This window comes from Diabrotica undecimpunctata, chromosome 10 (genome assembly GCF_040954645.1).
Source record: "Diabrotica undecimpunctata isolate CICGRU chromosome 10, icDiaUnde3, whole genome shotgun sequence".
Classification (NCBI taxonomy): Eukaryota; Metazoa; Arthropoda; class Insecta; order Coleoptera; family Chrysomelidae; genus Diabrotica; species Diabrotica undecimpunctata.
The window spans coordinates 58,453,321-58,474,642 of NC_092812.1; the positions used below are offsets into that span (position 1 = coordinate 58,453,321).

The 21,322-nt window shown below is 32.9% G+C and overlaps 2 protein-coding genes across 4 annotated transcripts in view; both read left to right on the forward strand.

Annotated features, from left to right (window-relative positions):
- PAPLA1 (Phosphatidic Acid Phospholipase A1) overlaps nucleotides 1-4,326 on the forward strand; it is an 84,584-nt gene extending 80,258 nt beyond the window's left edge. For all 3 annotated transcript variants that reach the window (XM_072545668.1, XM_072545669.1, XM_072545670.1), the window contains exon 10: nucleotides 1,104-4,326. In XM_072545668.1, the coding sequence (XP_072401769.1) occupies nucleotides 1,104-1,319 (216 nt within the window). In that variant the 3' untranslated portion in view covers nucleotides 1,320-4,326. The remainder of the gene's footprint in view (nucleotides 1-1,103) is intronic.
- A 3,176-nt stretch (nucleotides 4,327-7,502) lies between these two features.
- LOC140451812 (uncharacterized) lies at nucleotides 7,503-18,344 on the forward strand. The gene is made up of 3 exons (XM_072545680.1): nucleotides 7,503-7,517; nucleotides 15,531-17,319; nucleotides 17,970-18,344. Exons 2-3 carry the CDS (start codon nucleotides 15,536-15,538, stop codon nucleotides 18,121-18,123), a joined length of 1,938 nt encoding a protein of 645 aa, XP_072401781.1. The 5' UTR covers nucleotides 7,503-7,517; nucleotides 15,531-15,535; the 3' UTR covers nucleotides 18,124-18,344.
- Nucleotides 18,345-21,322: the final 2,978 nt, after the last annotated feature.

Consider the following 21,322-nt stretch of genomic DNA (forward strand, 5'->3'; position numbering starts at 1 on the left):
ATTATCACTGCGCCGAGCTTTTAACATCCTCTTTGATGTCTTCTTCGGGGCTTCCGAGGTCTCAGTCTGCTGAGCCCCCAGACACTACTACACTGATCGCAAATCAATGCACTACTGCTACTGGGAACAGCGGATAGTTAATTTATACCGTCGATGGTAACTTGGTTTGTGTGGAGGTTGACATGGGGGTTGGCGCGAACATTTCTGACGGCAGGATTTTGATTACATGGGGGAGCGTACGATATTTTATTTATGAGAGGTCTCCATGTCGAAGGTAACCGGATGCCGTCATCTCTTTTACTGAGACAATTTGGCCTTTTTTCAATGTCTGTGGCTTCTCGGATAATTCTTTGGCTTCTAATTAGTTCTGGAGTTTTCAAAATCAATTTTCTGATGTGTATGAAGATGGTGTTGACCTAAAGCTAAAATTGAATCGGAATTGCAAACAGATTAATTTGAATGGTCAAATATATGTCCTAGGAAGACAAATTCGTTAAACTTCCCGTGCTCGAATTGACATCAATAGAGTTATATGACTCATTTCAGCATCCCTGCTTCATCAAACACTCGGACTGATACACATACAAACTCGGAAAGTCCAACGAATGTCTCCTAAATCTTTACCACTGCAGTGGTTAGCATACAGAGGTGCCATCTACTTTGGTGGCCTTGAACGAAAACGATTTAATAATATCGTTTTCTATCCTCTAGGCTATACGAAATGTGTGAAAGATTAAATCTTTTAGCAAAAGCTGCTATCACTTTCTTGAATTGAATTGCCAAATATATGGCCTAGGAGGACAAATTCATTAAACTTCCCGTGCTCTAATCGGTATCACTACAGTGTCTAATGAAGCAGGGATGCGGAAATTTCAAAAAATATTTCCAATCGATTTTTTTTAATCTGTTTAAAAATTGTTATAAATAGGCTCCCGTCCGCCTCGTCCGACCGTTGATTGGTCGTCCGCCACTCTTTGGAATTCAGTAAATCAAAAGTTTGCTTATATTACGGTTTATTGAACTTTATAAACAAAATTATGGTTATTAACACGTTAAAAGGCATGGCAAATAAAAAATATTTTTTTATTTTTCTTTTTTTTTAGGAAATTTATACTTCTATGGGGGTAACTACTGACAGTCAAATTCCCCAGCAATCCATGACAATAGAGAGACCTCCATCCTCTCCTACGCCAACAAGATCGCCAAATGTTCCAATTCGTCCATTCCAACAACCAATTGGAATTGACCCAACAAAGCCCATGCAATTGAACTCATCTCTTGATCCACCACCAGTAAGTGGCTTTGTTCGAAAAACATAGTATATGCTCTACGAGTGGTTGTACAAGCCACTTGCCGAACGTTATGCTCCATATTTGTTGCACAGTAACACCAACTCTAAAATTACAAGGAAAAAAGGCCTGAAGGAATTTGGAAAATTGTAAATGTTTTCGTTAATATAAATAAAAATGTAGCTAATTTAAACATAATACACTAGTTCTCGTCTCAGGTTTCCATTAAAACAACTAGATATCGCGATGGTGTAGAAATATAATTGACAAAAATGAATTTTATAAATCAAACCGTATTAACTATTGTCTAAATGTTCACATTATTTAAATTACTCTCATTGTCGGTTTTTTCGGGATAAATTTCACTTTCATTAATTTTTTTTAACAAAATTGTGATTTAACATTAATTATATTGAACTTAATAAAAATAAACCTAGTTTAACCCAAAACCTTGATGTCAAACGAAATAGACATGGAAATAATGCTATTGCTATAAGAGATAAGAATATCTGATGAGAATCTGAGCTCCATATTGCCTAGTTGGCTCTGGTTTCTAAGATAACCTAACCTAAAAATGCAAAAATAGCCGGTTTTAGCCGTTTTTTGAGGTTATGTACCATCGTAATATAAAAAACTGTTATAATCATCTTAAATTATAGGTCTCAGTCTTTTAAATGACGTTGAGTTTACTCAGATATCTTATTTTTCGCTGAGATCTCGCATTTTAAAATTTTTTAGTTTTAAAAAACCCCAGAAAAATTTGACCAATATTCGGGCCCAGAGCAGAATAAACTTTTCCGAAGACTTTTTGTGCGCTGGAGGCGAATCTGAGCTCTAAATTGCCTAATCGGTTCTGGTTTCTGAGATATCCTAACCTAAAAGTGTAAAAATAGCGGTTTTGGCCATTTTTGAGGTTATGGAGGTGTTTTTCAAACTCATAAAACCTTATTCCAACAACCTCAAGCCTAAAAACCCAAACCAAATCCAACAATCTCAAAGCTACACACCCCAAACCCAACTAACCCTTAGAAACCATCCCTTTCAGACCACAAGCAGGCAAACCAACCTAACCCTGGAATTTCTAAGATTAATTGCTTCTTATATCATATCAAAATAAAATCACATACAGCAATTGTATTTACTGATCGAAACAAAACACATGTAACCCTATCAACCCCTACAAACAGCACCTACTGTTTTAGGCCTTGGCATTAGGAAGCTAATAAAAGATGACAGTTTTGAGAAAACTATTACGCTTACAGAAAAAGAGCATGGGTTAATTTTATATAAGTTGTCCACAATTTTCTATGAAATCATCGAGATGCAGAATACAAAACAATCGTACGAAGAATGCTAAAAAATGTTCCAAAATTAGGCTGCTTTATGAGCTGGAAATTAATACTCTTCTGTAAAAGAGATGGGAGAACGATTTCACCAAGACTTCAAGCAGAAAAAGAGTCATTTTGAAGGTCGTTGGGATTTACTAATGATGGTAGATTACTGCTAGTCACTTAAAATGACGTTTCAGTTGAACATGGATATAGGACACTCGAACGTTCGTTCGGCTTTCTACTCGAACATTCTTATTATTTACCCATACCTATTTGAAAAGTCTACATAACCTCAAAAATGGCCAAAAACAGCTATTTTTACAGTTTTAGGTTGGGCTATCTCAGAAATCAGAGCCAATTCGGCAATTTTGTCCCAGATTCGTATTTGCGCACCAAAAATCTTATGAAAAATACTCTGTTTTCTGGTTCTCAGACTTGTCGGCCTGTGTTATCATCCCTACAAGTTCTGATTAACCACGTATATTTTGTTTGAAATCACAGTTTTAATTGAACTAAGTATCTTATTTAATGTACCATTACATTAATTTTGCTTGGCATTCTTCCTTTCACGATTTTACCACAATTTGGCGAATACGACGAAAACTTCAATTGCCTATCAGATTTTCAAAGATAACGAATGTTGTAATTATTGCAACCGTATAATGAAACCTAGTTCAAGCAAAAACCGTCATGTAAAGGCTAATATAAATGTGACTAATAATGTGAGTGTTATATGTAAAAGGTCAACGTCCTCACAACAAAACTTATAAACAGAACAATGATTACCGCGAAACTATTTCCATATGGGTTCAACTTTTTATGGGTGGTGGGAAATCTATTCATCTCAAGTAGTTATTAACAATTTTGTATATGTATTTTAGATAATTCAGTTTCTTAACATCTACCTTACATATCTATCTTTTGATTGAAAAATCATTCTTACATAAATACTAGATTTTTTTATTCGGGAACTAACAAATTCTAATAATTTTTATTAATAATGAGGGAAGCCAGTAAACTTAGTGACTTAGTTTCCTTGCACAACTTTGGAAGTGGGTTTTCCAAACTGATTTTACTTTTGCTGGTTGTATAATTATCTTCTTGGTTTCTTGTTCGGGGTTCTTATCTCTTCGGTTTCGGAGCTATAAGGCAACTTACAGTAGCAAGACACTCATGAAAATCAAATTTAAATAATTGTTTCTAAACCGTCTGTAGTCAATGATTATGTGACAGTGAGTGAGACAGTGTTTAACGTATCTTAACAATGCTATCGCAAAAATACCAAAACGTTTACATTTAATCATTAGGACCATTATCAACATTGAAAATATCAACAATAAATTTTAACTGAATGTTATGTTTCCGAGGTAGCAATGTGAAGATATTAGAAAAACATTATGTATTATTCACAATTTTTGAACAGTTTTGAAAGGTCTGCAAGACTGTGATTCAAATTAAATTATATTTTTCTAATGTTGAGTATTTATATGACTATGTAGCTTTTGTACAAATAGATTTTTAGTTGTCATTCCATTGTATATTAGGTGTCAAAATACTAAAAGAAATATTATTTTATTGTTAAACCGTTATTAAAATTGTTTGTTATGAAGGAGGGGTTGATTTAATCGAACATTATATATGTATATATAGATAATATATCTGATTGTTGTTCCGTTGAATTTTAAATAAAGTACAATTTTTAATCAGTTGCGTTTGATTTTTTTACTTGTTAAACCTTTTATACTTAGAAGTAGAATGGCAGTGTAACGAACCAGTCCTGTAGAAAAAACGGCCGGATGAATGACCTGCAATTTCGACGTGAATTAGACATCGAACACTGGCGATAGCTGTTAAAAACGCGAGGTAGGTATCAAAAATACAGTAAAATAGAGTTGGGGCGCAATGCCACTGGTTTGACAAGTGATAATATGTATATTAATACTATAACCAGAGAACAACCGAACACAGAGAAGCGACAGTCCTTTGAAGTTACGTGGCTAAGCCGCCAATGACAGCTAACAACCAGAAAATTAATAGTCAGTGGGCATATCACACAATATAAATTCTTAAGAGCGTAGGCGCAAAATTTCGGGCCAATGTTTTTTAAATGCATTCATTTTTTTCGAATCCTGAAAAAACTAATACGTATTTTTGAAAAATTTAAACGCAGAATGAAAGACTACATTATTACTGAGGGCCGAAAGTCCCTGACAACTTCTATAATGTTTATTTTAATAAGTTACTAAGATAAGATTTTTAATTTCAAATATCTCATTCAAAAAAACTTTTTGTTATATATAACTATAAACTATAACTATAACCTTTTAACTATAAATAAATTATATAAATGGTCAAATGCACTTGTTGTGTCGAGTATTTACCATAGACGCCTACGGACTATCGAAAACAACCAGAATTCAAGAATAAGCACGTGTTTTTGACAGTTAAACAACCAGAATCGGGCATGCGTATACAAAAATGGTACACGCTTTTGGACCGTTATGTCGCTTCTATGTGTGTTCGGTTATTCTATGCTATAACTATCGACGCCAATGTCATATAATACATCGACGCGTGCTTTAAAAACTCACACAACTGACACTTCAAACCAGTAGTGTTGCGCGCTAGCTGTCTTTTATGTTATCTTTGATATCCCGCGTTTTTAACAGCTGGCAGCCCTAATTTTCGACCATTTTTTCTCACTCAAACTTATATCATCATATTAAGCAAAAAATTAGGTTTAATTTGATATAAAAAACATACATATACGTCATGAGCAGCGTATTTTATTTAAAAAATTAATGAACGAAATAAAATTTTTGTCAAAATTAATTATTATTAATTGAATTAAAAATATTTACGGCCACTTTTTGACTGGCAACCTATTATCAATGTGTTCTCCTAATTTTAAATGTGTATAAAATGTGAGTTTGATTAATTACGTTACGAACGTAGTGATCCTGCAGTGGGATCTTAGGCTATAAAGAATACACTATTTGCACTGAAGTCAGAAGTCAGAACAATTAAAGCGATGGACACAGCACAAATAGAAGAAGCAGCAATAACTGGTATTAACGAAGTATATAGCAGAAGTGGTGTGAAAACGGAACCACTAGAAGAAAGGGAGGTGAGTCAAATAACGAGAGGGAGTTGCAGCACTATATTTAATTGTATTGTAAACTTAATTTAAAAAAAAAACTGCTTGATGAAAGCTTAGAAGCTTAAAAGAGTGCTGCCGTGGTTTGTCCAATAACAAAGTTTTTGTCAGTGTTAAGTTTTGAATTAAGACCTCAAGCATGTGTGTGAAAAATGAAAGAATAGATGGATTGATGTACTAAGTACTAGTCATTGCTTCTAGACTTAAAATATTAAACCCGCGGAATAGTTATCTTGTTTGTAATTGTTTTGGCATAAAACAATCGTTTTGTTTGCTTACAAGTTCAAGTTAATGAAGCAAGTTACAAACTTCATTATTCCATCATAAATAAAGCTAACATAAGCAAGATCTTACAAAATTTTCTTGTATATGCAGTCAACTATAATTTTCAAATTCTTGCCCCCTTATTTTTTTCCCGCCAAAAAATAACGCCGGCTTCAATTCTGTCAATAAGATCATAGGGAGTTGGGACTGTTCTGTCTCTAGGTTTCTTCTGAATTAGCTGGGAGGATTATTCCCTGGGATATTAAATAATAAAGTAAGAGGAAGAACGAGATCTCTAGGTTATGGCACAGAATAAAAATAACAATCAGATGCCCGCTCTCTGATGCCGCCTTTGAAGTGTGTTAGCACGCGATAGCCATATTTTAAACGGAAACATAAACTCGGATTGAGAAATTTGTGACAAGCTACAACAGAACTGTAATTTAAATTTTTAGAGAATAATAATTTAGTATGTTTGAAATAATTTAATCTAATCTTTAACTAAAAGCAAGAATAAAATAGTGCATATTATGTCTATAGTTGTCGTAAATAAATTAAATCGGGTTAATTTTTCTATGCACACCAGATAAAATGTCACTGAACAGCATTGTCTAGTCACCGTGTGAACAGCACTGGTTCCGTTTAAAACATGGCGATTCCATATGCGCGAACTTATCTTTTCAAGCAGAGTGTGCATTCTGATTGTTTATTATTCTGTGGTTATGGAATAGAACTCTGTGATGTGATTGTATCATAGACATAATAAGAACGTCTATGGATGTTATACCTGTTCTGTGGTGAATTGACTGAATTGTATAAGAGAAGTTATTTACAAATACAACTGTGTCAACTGTATACAATAACCAAATAATTTTTGAATGAATTTAGAAAAGTAATATGTAAAAAATACGTAGGAAAGAAAAGAGGTAAGTTGATATAATATAGTAAAATTACTAACTGTTCAGGTAGTTTATTCATTATATACACATCAAATTATATTAGGTAATAAAGTTCTTAGTAACAAGCAAATAATAAACTAAAGAAAGATTTCTGGGGAGGCACAAGTAAGTCTTGTCTTGATCTTAAACAGACACATTAGCTTATAAAATCATAATAGCTAATAAATAACAAATATTCTTTAAGGTTCCTAAAAGCTGCTGCATGATTTTGAAATACTTTGAGACCAGGAATTGCATTAATGGCACTAATATAAAACTAATAATTGAGTCATATCCATCTTATTAACTAAAAAAGTTGCAGGTAAGAAATATTTGATTCATACATTTGAAATGTTGGTAAAACTAGGTATTAATAGGGATCCTTGGAGTAGTCTGAAATTAGAACATTATATTATAGTTTACTAGTTTCATTTCATAATGCATATTTTAAAATATGGTGTTTGGGTGGCCCTAATATAAGACTAATAATTGAGTCATATCAATCACTAAATATTTTTATTAACTAAAAAAGTTGCAGGTAAGAAATATTAGAATCATGCATTTGAAATGTTGGTAAAACTAGGTGTTAATAGGGATCCTTGGAGTAGTCTGAAATTGGAACATGGTATTATAGTTTACTATTTTCATTTTATAATGCAAATTTTAAAATAGGGTGTTTAGGTTGGAACCTTAATCAAATTAAGTTGGGAAGTTAATTTTTATTGAGAATTTCAAAAGTACTAGTTAAAAATATACTATAAGAAAAATAATTGTACAATATATTAATTTTAAATAAAATACCATAAGGATAGGCTGAAATCACTCAAATAAATCAACATATTGTACTGGATTAATAATTATAATCTTAGCCTAAGAATGCCTCAACTTACACCTCACAAAAACATTTATTAAATACTTACGTATTGTTTTTACTAGACATTTTTGATGTCACACATGATTTTGACCCCTGCAAAGAATAACATTGTAACCAGCATGTAAGATATTCTTCAGAAATGATGAAAAAGATACTATTTATATAAATGTTGAAGTCTTCTTTCAGAATAAGGCCTACTATTTTTGATTTATGTCAGTTACAGGTTTTGATATACTTAAATATAATGTTTCATTGAATAATCTTTTAACTGTACTTACAAAGTTTTTATCAGATAGGTTAATATGTATTTCAAATAATTGCTTGTAGGGTAAGAAATAATAACAATAGATAGTTTTTAAAATTCAAATTTTATTACAAACTAAATAAAAATTTGAATTAAATTTAAAAATGAACATATTTATTTTATTTCTTTAGTCTTCTGTGACTGAATATGCTGGATCTGTCTTGTTCGAAAGGTTTTTACTAGAACTTGCCAAGTTTTTCTCCTTGAGATAGGTTTCTGTTAGCAGGTTCAGGTTTAATTTAATTTTTTATCAGATAGAAATCATATTGAATATTCAATGATTTGCTTCAGAAATATGGTAGACAATTTTTTCGTTTTATCCATTTATATACCAATTTGGAAATGTGACATAAGTTTTTGAAAATCAAATATATTGTCTTTATGCAATTCAGTTACCAAGTACAGTTTAATGGTTATTTTTGCACATCTTACTAAGCTCATCTATTGTTCAGGAATAAAAACTGTTTGGTTCTTTTTATGTGAATGGAATTTTTTTCATGGAATCTCCCTCTTTTTGGGAATAACCTACCTCAAAATAATTGTGTGTTATGTTTATAGAAAATGTTTCAGGTGCAAAAGAATACATCATAAATATTATTCAGTTCCGATTTTGTCCTCCACAATTCTCACTATAAAATATAAAGTTTTTATATCCATTTGAAACATTAGTAGCAATGAAATTAAAAACGCTGCTACTTATTCCTTTAGCCCCTTCTTTCTTTTAGTTTCATCCCACATGTAGTACAATCCTTAATAAATCCTTATAAACTCATAATTTTTAATTTTATGTTTGTAATAAAACATTGACTGTTGTTCAGACTGAGGTGTAGTGAGAACTTTCTGCAATTCGCAACTATAATTTCCAGTGAATTTTTAGTGATCTCCTTATATGTTTCCTTAAGTTGTCTTATTAGTCTTATTAGCAATGTGCTTAGTGTACTTCAGATCCATATCTGCTTTTTCATGACAGAAGACACATTGGTCTTTTTTTGGTTTAAAAAACTCTGTGTCACAGTACTGTCTTATTGGTGCATTAGACGAGATAGGATGTTCTTTTTGCATCCACTTGGTATACAAATCAAAAAGTCTCTTCAAAATACAATTTTGTTGTTTTTCTTTCTAAGGTAATGGGACTCTAGGTTTATTCACCCCTACTATCCTCACAATAATGCCGTGAAAGGTTGACACACATGTAGTATCTACCTGCACAATTATCAGAATGTAGAAGCCAATGTTGTAACTGTGCTTACTCATCTAGACAAGATGTTGTACTAGGATTTAAGTTTTATCTCTGTTGATAGCGGTTGATAAGCCTATTTCTTTCACAAATTCTTTGATATGGTATAGTTTGGTCCATGAAGTTTACATCATCCATATGTTTTGAGTTTACAGATATTTTTCTTATAACATATTCCATACAAATGTTAAAAAGGGTCAGAGCCAGTCCGTGAACCTGTAGATTCCTGGGCTCAAAATATTAAGATTTAACCTGGCTACTTACAGAGTTACAGGGTGTTTTATCTAAAAATTTAAAAACTGTAACCAGTACTTTAAAACTATTTGACATATCATGTCGTACATATAGGCATACGACAGGGGCAAGTGAATGGTTGAATATTTCCAAATTTTACGCCAGTGGCAGAATTGCTATTCTAGTTGTAACGAAAAAGTCATTATTTTTCGAGATATTTGAAGTCAATGAAGAGGCACAATTATTTTGAGTAATGTATTAATTATATCGTTATTTTTGGGTCATAGAATTGCATTTATTATGCAAATAAAATTTTAATCGCTATTAACAAAAAAATATAATGTTATTTATTGAAATATCTTGAAACAAATAGGTGCATTCAACATTTAACAACAAATTTTGGTTCTGAAAAGAACCATTTTGTTATAATCTAAACACATTTTAACTAAACCTTTTATAACAAATGTTCAATGAGTTTCACTGATTTGTAAAAAAATTAGCGGAATTCCGAGCACTAGGATTTTGATTAGCGGATGGAGCAGACGATATTTTCTTTATGAGAGGTATCAATGTCAAAGGTAACTGTATGCTGTCATCTCTTTTAATGAGACAATTTGGCCTTTTTTTAATTTCTATGGCTTCTCGGTTAATTCTTGGTTTATAGAAGCGGAGGGGGGCTATGGTTCTATGACTATGGGCCTATTTTGGATTCTACGATTTGTTTGGCCTATATAGGATCGGGGGCAGTCTGCAAGTAATTCATAAACTCTGTGCTGTTCATTTGGAGTGTTGTCTTTGATTGATCGGACAAGAGATGAAAGTTTTTGTAGGGGGGTAAATATTTTCTTTATTCCTCTTGACTTAAGAATTTTGTCAGTGACTCCTTTGATGTGAGGAAGAATAGCTTTTCGTATGATGATAGAATAGCTTCGTTCGTATGGGTTGGTTTTCGATAAACAGAGGGATGAAAACCTTGGAATTGGGTTTTCTTTATGATAACGTTGAGAAACGGTAGGGATGAATCAGTCTCCACCTCCATCGTAAACTGGATACTAGGATGTATACCATTCAGATGCGTTTGAAAAGACAACAAAGCATCTCTGCCACGGGGCCAAATGACGAATGCATCGTCAACATATCCTAGCCAACATGTGGATTTGAACATTGATGTGGATAGTGCTCGGGTCTCGAAGTCTTCCATAAAGATATTGGCAATTACTGGAGATAGTGGGGAGTCCATTGGGGCGCCATTTATTTGTCTGCAGAATTAGGATGACGGTGGCATTGCGTTTATCGGCGGGAAGAATGACTAGATATTTCAGCATCCTCTTCAGAGTAATTGAAACCTTTTGCTAAAGCTTTAGTGGCAATGGTTGAATTGTCGGTGGCATTGCGTTTATCGGCGGGAAGAATGACTAGATATTTCAGCATCCTCTTCAGAGTAATTGAAACCTTTTGCTAAAGCTTGAGTGGCAACGGTCGAAATAGAGGTATCAGAAAAGTTATGAACCACTGTAGTGGGTTTCAACGTTGTAGTTTTTGGGATTTGTTCGGCAATTAGATGCGCTTTTGAGTTTCAGTCTTAGCTTCGAAAGTGTTTAGGGCTGTTTGTGTGTAATACTGTCGAAACTGTCCCATAATAGAGGATGTACATTGAAAGAATGAATAGATGACCATATCTATTCCAAGATATTGATATTTGTGACATCTAGTTTTCGTCTAGTAGCATCACGGAGCAGCGCAAAACTGGCCTTTATAAGAACTTGGGAGGTAGAAGAAGAAGTATGGTGTTTGAGTTTTAGAAATTTGGGAATGACTTTATGGTCTCGGCAGTCTTTTAAGAAATGTTAACTCACAAAGAAGACGGTTTTTACGTAGCAGCAGATTTCTATATGATTTAGTGAGCTGGTAAAATCCCATAGAGACGAATAAAATGTACCGAAATATTTCTTATATTATATTATAATCTTACAAATACGATTTTTCTTTTTGCCCTGGTTTTTATAAAATTTTCTGGACCTCTTATTTCATTAAATAGATCTTTAGTTTCTTCTAAAGTCTCTATCTATTCTGTCAGCTATATAATATGGAAGTCCAACAGCTATCAAATCAATAATAATTTTTGTATCTAAGAGCTTGTTTAGAGCATATTCTAATAAAGAAAGAACCATTTATGTATCTGAACTCAATGGCATGTAGCACTGGAGTCCACCTTCTGTCTGCATAAGAGCAAATCCCCATTATTTGTAACTTCATAGACGCCTCGAATCATTATCCTTCAGACGATTTCTAAATAATTTTTTGAAATTGTTTTCAATAAATATACTCTTTTCCAGTATATTAGAATATCTTCAGGATATTTTTTAAAATTAATTAATGGTTTGTAAGACGAAGAATTATTAATTTCAATTTCAATGAAAAAACGCGGAATTTACTGCGTATATTTTATAGAATAAGTTACATTTCCCTACATAACTTGAGTGTACCACTAAGGATAACAGACTTATATAATAAAACTAATAAGCGTAGCAAACATTTTATCAATTTCAAAATTTTCCCTCTATAAATTTTTTAGCGTTTATGATGTAAAAATTTTGCAAACAGCATTTTATTCATCGTTGAAAAGCAAAAAAATCGATAGTTTGTAGAAGTCTGTGCCTTTTCTAGCAAAAAGTTAGCTTTGACAATAAAAGTTTAAGGAAGCTAAGTGCCATATAAAATAATAATATAAAAAATTAAAATAAAATATAATAACTTTTAAATATTCTGTGGAATTTATTGTATATTTTATATTATATATATATATATATATATATATATATATATATATATATATATATATACCTATATAAGTATATATTTCAGAAAATCGAGCATTTTTTTTTTCAATAAATTTATACATTTTTTTCTACAGCTTCAGCGTTTTGTTAAATTTTATCACGGTAATAATATAAGTAATAAAACCCATTTAAAAGTGAGCCGTTATTTTAAAAGTCGTTTTGTGTTATTTTAATGAAAAATAATGAGGATTTGTCCATATGTGTCACAAAACTTTTTTTCCATTCTTCCCAATCAGAATTTATTGTATATTTTATAAGCATTGAACTGTACCAATCGATATATGATCCTTCTAAAAATAATCTTGGAATTTCAATTATATCGGTGTTTTAATCGATTTGTAATCTAGTACATTCATTCCATTGTAAAACGTTCACATTTTTACCTGTGAATTTTTCTATTACTAATTTTCCTGATATTTATTTTTTTACTACAGTTTTCAGATTTTTGTTTCTCATTTAATGTAGTTACCCGCGTTAAGATTTGTTCTAAAGCGTCCATTGAAGCTAGTGATGGTGAAACTGAAAGTGGTGATTTTTAAATCACGCCGTGATCAGTGACCGTGATTTTTAAATAACGGTGACCGTGATCACTCTGTGTTAGGTAGTACTATAAAAAACATATTGCTGATAATGAATATGTTTAACTAACGCAACTAGATGGTTTCACTTATATTAATAAATTTACAATACTAACAAAAAAGTAATCCATTTTTAAAGCACTATAAAACTTTCTTGGCAACGCTTACTTTTTTAAATAAAACTAAAAATAACCCTAGAATATCATATACATTTTTTTATTAACTTTTAAGAATGTTAGTAAATCCCCAGATGTTAGTCACAGTTCTCCGAGAATAGAGAGTTATCAAGTGAGGAGAATCATCATCATCATTTGGCTCTACAATTCTATGTGAGTCTTGGCTGCATTTACTATTTTCCTCTAATGTTGTCGGTCCTGAGCAGCTATTTCCTATTGCTGTAGTCCCATTTTGCGTAGATCACTGGCTACTGCGTCCTTCCATCTCTTTCTTGGGCGAGCAACTGACCTTCTGCCATCCGGTCTTTCCCAGAATGTGGCGTTCAGAAGTCTTTCGTCACTCGATCTTAGCAGTAGCGCACCTAGAATTTGCCTCTGGGGGGGTTTTGGTTGGTCACCGAATTTTTTTATGATGTTACACCTCTATTTTGAGTCCTTAAAATGTGTAACAGTGTCGGAATAGGGTCTTGGGGGGATTTTAACCCCCAAACCCCCCCTGGGTGCGCCACTGGATCTTAGTACATGGCCCGCCCATCTTATTCGGTTTGCTTTAATGTAGCGTACTATGTTTTCATCTCCATATACTGTGTGGAGTTCATCATTGTGTCTTCTCCATTCTCCTGTTATCTCTTCTCTGCAAGGCCCATAGATAGTCCGCAGTATCTTTCTATCTATTTTTGTGCACTCTTATTTTTGCTGGTATTGAGAGTATTTTTGATGTAAGTACGGTCTTTATACGGTTTATATAATATTTATTATATAAACAAGTTTTGTAAGACGGTGACCGTGATTTGATATCTATACAGGGTGTTTCAAAAAAAGGTAACCCCGTCTCTAGGGTAGGTAAAAAACTGAAAAATAATTGTGGTTTGCTTAGTAAAAAATTTTTGTAACGCCATCCGTTTTCAAGATACAGGGCGTTGAAGAAAAAAAAATTACGCATTTTTTACGATTTTGCCGAAACTACTGGCAACATTGTAATGAAATTTTATACGAATATGTTTTGGAAGCTGGTACATCGAATGAATTTGTTTTTATATCTGATTCTCATAGAGGGCGCTAGTTACACGGATCGTACTAAGTATTAGTCAATATAACTTTTTTAAGAGTATAATTATTAATCAAAATTTCAAGTAAACTTAAACATCATTCAATTTTACACGACAAAGGTACTCTTGGTAAAACTCGATACTGTGTACCGTTTTCGGAATATTTTGATTTGAAAATTATGAAGTAATAATTGATGCTAGAAAATGCTAGTTTCAAATCTTAAGAATTATTATTATTGAAAAAATACTAAAAAACAGAAAAAACCGTTAAAAAATGGTTTTTTATTTTTCAGACTAAAATCAAACGTAGGACCTTCAAATCATCACACAAAATTTCATTAAAATCGATTTAATAGTTTTTTGTAAACCCATTTTTTTTAAATGAATAATTTTCAAAATTATGCATGTCAAAAACTAAAACTTTAAAAACTTTTTTACATATAGAAGAGCATTCAAAATTTCAAACCTGTTTTAAAAATTAATTAGAAGAGCCGAGGGAATTTTTTAAAAAATTGTTTAAATTTTAGGCTTATAAATATTTTGAATGACTTCATCGATTGTTGATCGATTTCAATTTTCAAAACGGATATTAAAAGTGCATCACAACACGCTTCAAAATAAAGAAAAAATAAGATTTTCAAGTATCTAAAAGTTTTAGTTTTTGACCTGCATTATTTTGCAAAAACTATTAAATCGATTTTAATGACATTTTTTATGATGATCAAACATGTTAAGAGTTTTCGTTCTCGGAATATGAAGGTGCTAAATTTGATTTTAGTCTGGAAAATAAACTCGCAAAAAAAAACCTTTTTTTAACTGTTTTTTTTTGTGTTTTTTAGCATTTTTTCAATAATAACAATTTTTAAGATTTGAAACTCTTAAACTCTTATAAATGTAATTACAAAACATTTATGTCCTATACAAAAGTACTTTAAAACTAACAGTTCTTGAGATACATGCGAAAAATTGAGGAAAAATTTCGAACTTTTTTAATATTTTTCATATTTTGTTTAATAAAAAGTTGAGCCCACATTTTACAACCCACGCATAGTGAAATTATCATTTGTAGTGATATTTTGGATATTGGAGTAGTATTGTATTGATTTCGGGAATCATGGGTGCATGTACAGAATATAATTCCTAATTTGCCATGTTCCATATTCGTCCAAGCTGTATAATAAAGATATTTATTATAAAATTTTTAATTTTTATACCTATATATTGTATCACAATCAATTAATTATGTTTTTTCGATGTAGGAATAATGGTGCTAAACAACAACATATTGAATAAAGAACTGCCAATGCAATCTAAAGTATTGGCAAAAATGGAACCTTCAGTAACTGTTTTATCCCAAGATGCTACGATTGAATCAACAAAAACCATCATTGACCAACCACCTGCTTGCAATCAAAACATAACCAATTCAGACAATTGCACTTCCGTCCAAATGGATTCAAATAGTTCTAGTTACCACCAAAATAGTACTGGAGTAAAGGATTTACCTCAAAATACAAACGTCGAACAGCTGAAATCAACTATCAAAGTAAAAAAATTTAGTGACGAAATGACAATTGCAGGTAACAATAATAATGAAGATTTTGTACTGGAAAGTCCTCTGCATGCTGAAACTTTAAATAAAGTCCAAATGGATTCAAATGGTTCTAGTTGCCACCAAAATAGTACTGAACGGTTAAAGGAACTACCTCCAAATACTCACGTCGAACAGCTGAAATCAAGTATCAAAGTGATAAAATTTAGTGATAAAATAACATTTGCAGATAACAATAATAAAGAAAAATCTGTAGTGGAAAGTCCTCTGCATGCTAAAACGTTAACTGAAATCCAAATGGGTTCAAATAGCTCTCGTTGCCACCAAAATAGTACTGAGGGGTTAAAGGAACTACCTTCAAGTGCAAACGTCGAACAGCTGAAATCAAATATCAAAGAAGTGGATTGTAGTGATGAAATAACAATTAAAGATATTATTAATAATGAAAATTCTTCAGTGGAGATGGAGAATCATATTACGACTGAAACGTTAATTGAAGTCCAAATGGGTTCAAAGAGTTTTAGTGGTCACCAAAACAGTACTGAAGGATTAAACGAACTACCTTCAAGTACAAACGCCAAACAGCTTGAATCAAATATCAAAGTAAATGATGAAATGACAATTGCAGATAACGCTAATAACGGAGATTCTGCAATGAAGAGTCCTTTGCCTACTGAAAAGTTAATTGGAGAATTCCACAACGGTCAAGACGGTTTGGTTTCTGCGTTAGGTTCAGAGATAGGTGAAAAACAACCACAAGACGTAGTTGAAAATATAGAAAGCACACAATTCAAAAGATTTGATAGTAATGATCACATTAGCAAAGTTCAATCTAACAGTAATCAGACAAAAAGCATTCTAAAGCGAAAGAGAATTTTAGAGGAAAAGGAAGAGCTACTAGCTAAAAAAAGAAAAGGCATTACTTTTGACAGTGTTACCATCTTCCAATTTCCCAGAGTGCAAGGCTTTACTTCCATCCCCACACAGGGTGGTTGCACCTTAGGCATGGAAGCTCATCATTCTGATCAAAATACGTGCTCTGTAGCGGAGCATGTCTTAGAGCAAAAAAGAAAGCGCAGAGAGTTCATACAAAAACGTCGGTCTCATAAAAATGGTAAAAAGGCAATATGTAATGACGAATCGAATGGTAAGGATACAGCACGCAAAGGTACAGACAGTGACAAGGTAAATGCATTACAACCAATACGTATACCCCAACGAAAAGCTCTTCTACGAGCTGCTGGAGTGAGAAGGATAGATTCAGCAGAAAATGACGAGTGTAGGGAAATTCGAACATCTCGAATGTTATGTGGATGTGGATGCAAAGAAAATTGTGATCCCGATACTTGTTCCTGTAGTCAGGCGGGAATCGAATGTCAAGTAGATAGATTTCATTTTCCATGTAAATGTTCTAGAGAGAACTGTAGAAACTCGAGTGGAAGACTCGAGTTCAGTCCTGACAGAGTTAGAATTCATTTTAAACGCACACTTATGAGGTAAGTTTTGTTTCATATTACTGATGTCTAAAATGTTTTACAACTTTTTTCAACCGTTCTCATGCTATATTTGCAACCCATTATAAATGTAGACCTTTTAATTTCAGCCTTGTTGACCTAGACTTAGATATATCAGAGATCAGCTGACCCTTCTATATTAAATTTCGGTTCCCATTCAACTCCCAAGCTTTTTATTTATTATATTATGTTAATTTGTATCTCAGTTAAGCTTGATTCAAATATAGTTTAATAAATACGCGTATCAAATTCAAAATATTATTGGTATCGATATAGACTGCCGGAGTGATGACGTAGATTTTATTTACATCGGTCAGTTTAACTTTCCAAACAAACCTTGCTTAGTGTGGATATTTGTATTTTTCGTTATTTTTTCATTTTTTTTTACAAAATCTTTCCGCTTTTTGCAATATTCTAGACATTGCATTATCGTAAATTATGATGGTATTATCGTAAAAAACACTATACTTAAAAGAAAAAGCAGCAGAAGAAGCAAAATGTTAACTTTATAGAAATTAAAAAGTCTTGAGATTGGGCATTTCAACTTTTGTTTGGAAAGTAATAATAACAATATGGCCGTAGTGACGTCACACTCCGGCTGTCCATTATCAATATTTACTGTTTTGTTTTAGGATAAAACTTAAACAAGAAGAAGACTGGATGGAAAGACTGGATGGACGAGAAAAAGAAGAAGACTGGATGGATAGACTGGATGGACGAGATCTAACATCCGTCCTACAGCAGAACCAAAGTTTTTCGAGTTGTCTCATCAATAAATGTTTTTAATTATTATTTTAATTTATTTTTTATTATTAATTTTATTTATTTTATTTTTATTATTATAGTCAAGGAAGTCAATATAACGTACAAATACTGTTAATAATATAATATAAGTTAAGTTTTATAATATACTATAATAACTTTTAAGTATATTAGTTATATTATGAAATTTGTTAAGAGAAGTCAACCTTAACTAAGTCAAAAAGCATTTTATTACTTCTCTCTAATGTGATAATAAAGTTGAATGTTATCAACGAGTGACTTTTATTACTCCTAAACCACAACGCTTCGTAGATAAAAAATAGTACCAGTCAAAATGAAATCATTACACCTGTTTCGGATAAACAATGACTAGCGAAGATTTTAAATCCCGTCACCTTTAAAATATTAAGAGCGGTAGATAAAAGATATGTCGGTCAGATAGGCAAGCGGGCTAGGCGGCCGATTCTCATTCGCTTCACGGTCGAATGGTTCAGTGGATGTGGGTCCGAACCCCAGCTCGGTGTACAGAAAAATAAAAAAGGCTAACGCAACAGTTTAAAATTCTAGATGAATCTGCGGCTTAGACCAGAATATGCTGGTGTCTGATCGGCCTATGGTGGAGCAGTACGGCAAGAGATAAGGGCTTGCGGCTCGCTGATATTCCTCCATAGATCCCTACTGGAAGGGCGTGACGCCTAAATACCGGTGTATATATAGATAAAAGATATCACTATCGTCGGAGCGAAATTGTAAAGATAAATCTAACGGAAGAAAGATTTTGGTGACGTTCATCATCATCAACAGTAGCTCGACAACCCTTTCTGGGTCCTGGCTTGTTCTAGGATTTTTCGCCATTCTGTTTTGTTCCTTGCTTTGTTTTTCCAGTTGGTAATCTTTGTGTTTTCAGATCTTGTTCCATGTATCTAAGTTTGGATCTTCCCTTTGACCTTCTCCCTACTGGTGTTTGCCTCATTATATGTTTTAGTGTTTCAGCCTCCACCATCCGTTTAACATGGCCCATCCAGCGCAGACGTCCGATCTTTATGGATGTTATGACCTCGGGTTCATTGTATGCTGTGTATAGTTCAAAATCTTCTGCGTCATATCATTTCCTTTCACCTCCTTATATATGTGTCTAAGGATTTTTCGTTCAAACGTACCTAATAGGTTCTCATAGCTTTTCGACAGTGTCCATGTCTCTGATCCATATACTAGGACCGGTTTTATTAGGGTTTTGTATATTTTGCATTTGGTTTTTCTTGTGATGTTGTTAGATCTTAGATGTTAAATTAGTCCATTATATGTTTTATTAGCGATATGTATTCTTCTCTTAACTTCTTTACTGACATTGTTATCTGCGGTACTAGTGAACCTAGATATGTAAAATTTTTCACGCTTTCGATGTTATAGTCTCCTATTGTCAGATTCTGTAGGTTTCTTTGGCCTGTCGATTTGCTGGCCTTCATGTGTTTGGTTTTTATTTCGTTAATGTTAAGGCCACTGTTTTCTGGCGCTCTTTCTATCGCATTAAATGTTTCTATCATCTCTCTTTCGCTTCTAGCTATGATATAAACATCATCTGCAAATGCCAATATTTGTACACTTTTTGTTATTATTGTTCTTCTGGTGTTGATTTTTGACTCTATAATTATTTTCTCTAATGTGATGTTGAATAGAATACAGGATAGGGCATCTCCCTGTCGTAGGCCCGTTCTCACATGGATTGTATCTGTTTGTGCGTTTTGAATTCGAATTTTGCTTTGTACTTTGTGTTTCTTTTACTGTATCAATGAGTTGAGTTGGAATATTAAACTCTTTCAGTGCATGGATCAGAAATTCTCGATGAATGCTATCATAGGCACTCTCAAAATCAATGAAAAGATGATGTGTGTCTATATTAAATTCACTAGTCTTTTCCAAGATTTGCCTCAAGACGAAGATCTGATCTATTGTGCACTTCTGCCTGCAGAAACCACATTGATATCCCCCAAATATTTGTTCCGTATATGGTCTCAATCGGTCATACACAATGACGTTAAAATACCAAAATATTGAGTCTCAAGACGACAACTGTTAGGTAACCCCCAGAACCAAATACTGTGGTATGAAAATTGTTGTAGCAGTTAGACTTTTAACACTTAACTAATTAGAGATGGAAGTTATATTATTCGACTTATTTGTACATATAGGACAGGGGTAAATAAGATAACCAAATAAATACCAGTTGTTCAACTGAAAACATGGCATAGAGGTTGCAACTATGTGATTACTGTAAATTTGTCAATTGAACAGCTGCATCACATCTGGTTCGTCATACAGTCACATTTTATACCTTTAGGTTCCACTGCAGCAATGTTCTAGTAAGTTTCATCAGAGGTATCTTGCTCTGATTAGTAGAGACGTAGGTTGCATAATCTCTCTACTTCATACTATTCTTTCAACAAACTGAAAAAAGTACTCTGCAGCAGGGACATTTCAATTTCTTTAAAGATAAGACTTCCGAGATGCTACGTGTTCTCCGTATTATTTTATGGGTTGGAGGCTTGGACATTAAAGAAAGATGTTTCGGACAGATTAAAAGCATTCGATTTATGGGCCTACAGAAGGATATTAAGAATAAGTTGGGTGGATAGAGTCACGAATGTCGAGGTGTTGAGAAGAATGGGAAAAGATAAAGAGGTTTTAAATACAATTAAAGTCAGAAAACTGCAATATCTGGGACATGTCATAAGGGGCAAGTGTTATAACTTGCTGCAATTAATAATACAAGGAAGAATAGAGGGTAGAAGGAGTCGCGGAAGAAGACGCATCTCCTGGTTAAACAATTTGAGAGCTTGGTTTAATTGCACTTCTGCTGACCTCTTTAGAGCAGCAGTATTGAAAGTGCGAATTGCCATGATGGTTGCCAACCTTCTTAGAGGAGATGGCACATGAAGAAGAAGAAGGTTGCGTACTGTTTTGTAATTTTATTTTTTAATCTAGTACGACTTTTAAGATACCTGGGAGTTAGTGCTGGTAGAAGAACTAGTGCATATAATAACATCTGCGAAATTCGTATTATCTTCAGGTACAATTTTTGATTTCTTAGATTTACTTATAGGTTCTTTAAATGGGTTCTGGGCTACTGTTGTCGGAGGAGTCGTTATTTACGATGTCATTCGTTTGGACGATTGAGTGTCAGAAGATGTCTAAGGTTGATTTTGGTTGAGATTATTCACTTCAA